At 34.3% G+C, this 3,135-nt stretch overlaps 1 protein-coding gene across 1 annotated transcript; it reads left to right on the top strand.

Moving 5' to 3' along the window:
• Window positions 1–676: 676 nt before the first annotated feature.
• On the top strand, window positions 677–1,821 carry LOC107958583 (uncharacterized). Its single transcript, XM_016894396.2, has one exon. It carries the CDS (start codon window positions 791–793, stop codon window positions 1,664–1,666), a length of 876 nt encoding a protein of 291 aa, XP_016749885.1. The 5' UTR covers window positions 677–790; the 3' UTR covers window positions 1,667–1,821.
• Window positions 1,822–3,135: the final 1,314 nt, after the last annotated feature.

Genomic DNA, 3,135 nt, shown 5'->3' with positions numbered 1-3,135 from the left:
ATGAGTTAGTAATAAACTAATTTCAATTGGAAATTTTTAGCCACTCACATGACTCGTTTTAGGAAAAAAAGAAGGAAAATTTATTTTCTTATTTTGAAAATGTCTTATTTTTTACAAGGGTTTTTCCTTATTTTTCTAGTTTCAAGTTCAAATTTGTATTAATTAATATTTATTCTATATTTAACTATTGTAATACGTAAGTAATAAATAAACCTTTTACTCATGTGAGTACACTAGTAACCGAATGAGGTATTATGGGTAAAAGTATCATGGAGGTCTCTATACTAAGAGTCAGATTGCATTTTTTCCCTCTCCTTAAAAAAGGACAAATTGGTCCATGTGCATTAGTTCAAAGAGCATATTGGTCCTTTCTATTAAAATTTCATCCATTTGAACTATTAAAAATTGTAGCTAATGAGATAACCATACAATGATCGTAGCATGATACGTGTACATGTTGATGTACAGAGACCAATTTTTAATAACAAAAATTAATTAAATTTTTAATTAAATATCTAATTTACTCTATGATTTAATATATAATGACTAATTTACCCATTTTAATAGAAAGAGTAAGTGAATTGTTTTTTCAATATTTTCTAAACCGAGAGCCCGTGGGTATGCCTCTCTTAGAAATGTTCAAAGGTTAAAAAAAAGGGGGGCGGGGGACGCGTTCCATTGACTTCATCATATGCCAATGAAAGTCAACCACCTTGTCTCTTTATTGAGCTAAAAAATCAATGGAGAAACCCTTCATTTACTTTCAGTCTTTCTCTTCCATGGTCGAAACATGGGAAAGCTAAGCCATGATTTACACATCCAGCACTTTAGTCATCCCCATCTGCTAGAGCTAACAAATATTCAAGCCCTTAACCTCAACCCATGTTCAGCCTGCAAGCTCCAATCCTCTGGATGGATGTACACTTGCAGACCCTGCAACTTCACCCTCCACACTTCATGCAGTCAACTGCCTCATTTGATCACTCATCCAGCCCATCCCGGCCACTCCCTCAGCCTCCTTCCGGCACCAGCTTACCCTGTTGGGTATTTCAACTGTGATGCTTGTGGTCAACGGGGCCATGGATTCAACTACCATTGTAACCAGTGTGACTTTGATATCCACTCCGTATGTGCTTCTAAGCCATTGTCTATCCACTGCCATTCCCATCCTTGCCAGCTTCAACTCTTCTTTTACCCTCCTTATCAAACCAAAGGTTTCTCTTGTGATGTCTGCCACCAGATCGGGTCGAATCATTGGCTTTATCGGTGTAGTATTTGTGAATTTGATGTTCATATGAGTTGTGTTAACACTGCTGCAAGTATATATAAAGGCACAACCAGACAAGGAAATGTTCAGTTTCAAGCATGGGATTCGTTTGCAGGGTCAGCTCAAAGCAATTTGCAGTACAGAAATGGAGGTGCACCAATGAACTGTCAATACCAAAACAATGGAGCAGCGGCGGGGAATGGTTTGATGGGAGTTGCGGTTCAAGGGTTTGTAGAAGGAGCAGCTCAACAAGTCGGTCAGAATTTGGTGCAGAGTTTGATGGGTGGTGGTGGTGATTCCAACAATGGTGGTGATAATAACTCTTCTTCTTCTTCTTCTTCTGCATCAATGGTTGATGTTGGGTCTTCTCTTTTGAGTGGCGTGTTTGGGAATTCTTGATCATGGTCTGAAACTTGGATGACCATCGAGAATTCACAAGACAGGAAGAAAATAATAACATTCAGAAGTTTCTTTTCTGTTATTTTCTTTTTAATGCATAATATTCCTTTAAGGCCATGTATTGAAGGGTTGAAAATCTTTTGTTTGATGTGAAAGACAAGTTTCTTTTTTCTGCAACTGCCGATGGTTTTGCGACTTGCTTGCCATGGCCATCAACTCAACTTCAACTTATTTATTTTTATATAAATAAAGAATAATTATGACAGATAAAATACAATAACATAATCTAATTTTTTAACAAAAAGTTGAATGAGTTTTGTTTAAAACTTGATTTTTTTATATTAAATATATGCTTGGTTGTTAATTACTGAAATTATCAATCAACTCATCATTTTAGTTGAATTTGCTTTATGAGATGATGGCACCTACACCCACCTCCATATACCTACAATTTGCTTAAATTTTGAATAGTTAAGCCCATTTCGTTAAATTTTGCTAATAGTTTTATACATCTTATCAATGTTATCCAATTGTACTTTTTAAATTTTTAAAATTTCAATATTACCGTTTTAATTGTCCTTTTCTGTAATACATATATTACATATGTAATAATATATGTCACATCAAATTTTAAAATAGTAAAACTTAATAAATTCAATGGCAATTATTTTGTCATGATTGAAATTAAAATATAGGGACTAAAAATAATCAAATTTTAAGTATAAAAATTAAATACATAACTTATGTATAATACAGAATAACAATTTTTTTTAATGAAACACAATTTTTATAATTAGAAAAAAAAAACTGGATAAGTTCAAAGGGCAAATAACCAAAAAAGGCCGTTTTTTTTTCAAAATTTACCGAAATGGGCCGGTTTTTTAATTATTTACCGGAATGGGCCATTTTCCGCGAAATCGCGTCCACGTCAGCGAGATGTCAGGGTATGCGCAGGAAATCGCGTCCACGTCAGCGCGATTTGCTGACATGGAAGGAAATCGCTCCCTCTAGGACGCGATTTGCTGACGTGGCATGAACAGTGTGTTTTTAGCTTGGAAAACTTTGAAAGGCCATAACTTTTGGCTCGGTTGTCCGATTGAGACGAATTTTTTTTATTTCGAATAAATTTTCGAGACCTACGCGCTGGCAAACCGAAAAAGGTGGTTTGCCGAAGTTTTCATCAAAAAATATCCTTTTTTGCCCCTAAATTTTGATTTTTTCGGTTTAAAATTGAATTTTGAAACATTCAAATCGTTATTTTCCTCATTTATTTGAAGTAAACACCGGATATTTTTTTACAGAATTGTCTTATATCATCCTGTTATAGGTATAAGTCAGCTCATTCCACTTTTGAGAAGTTCCCTAAAATTTTCCATTTTATTCAATTTAGTCCCTAAAACCTAAATAGTCATATTTTCAAATCTAAGCTTCGTTTTTCAATTCAAATTCAATTTCATCCTTCCATAACA

Source organism: Gossypium hirsutum, chromosome D07 (genome assembly GCF_007990345.1).
Source record: "Gossypium hirsutum isolate 1008001.06 chromosome D07, Gossypium_hirsutum_v2.1, whole genome shotgun sequence".
Classification (NCBI taxonomy): domain Eukaryota; kingdom Viridiplantae; phylum Streptophyta; class Magnoliopsida; order Malvales; family Malvaceae; genus Gossypium; species Gossypium hirsutum.
The sequence above is the reverse complement of the archived record's forward strand: the minus strand, read 5'-3'. Positions and strand labels throughout refer to the sequence as shown.

Bases quoted from the DNA above. Each gene is read 5' to 3' on its own strand.
- LOC107958583 (XM_016894396.2), top strand. From the start codon at position 791: ATGGGAAAGCTAAGCCATGATTTACACATCCAGCACTTTAGTCATCCC.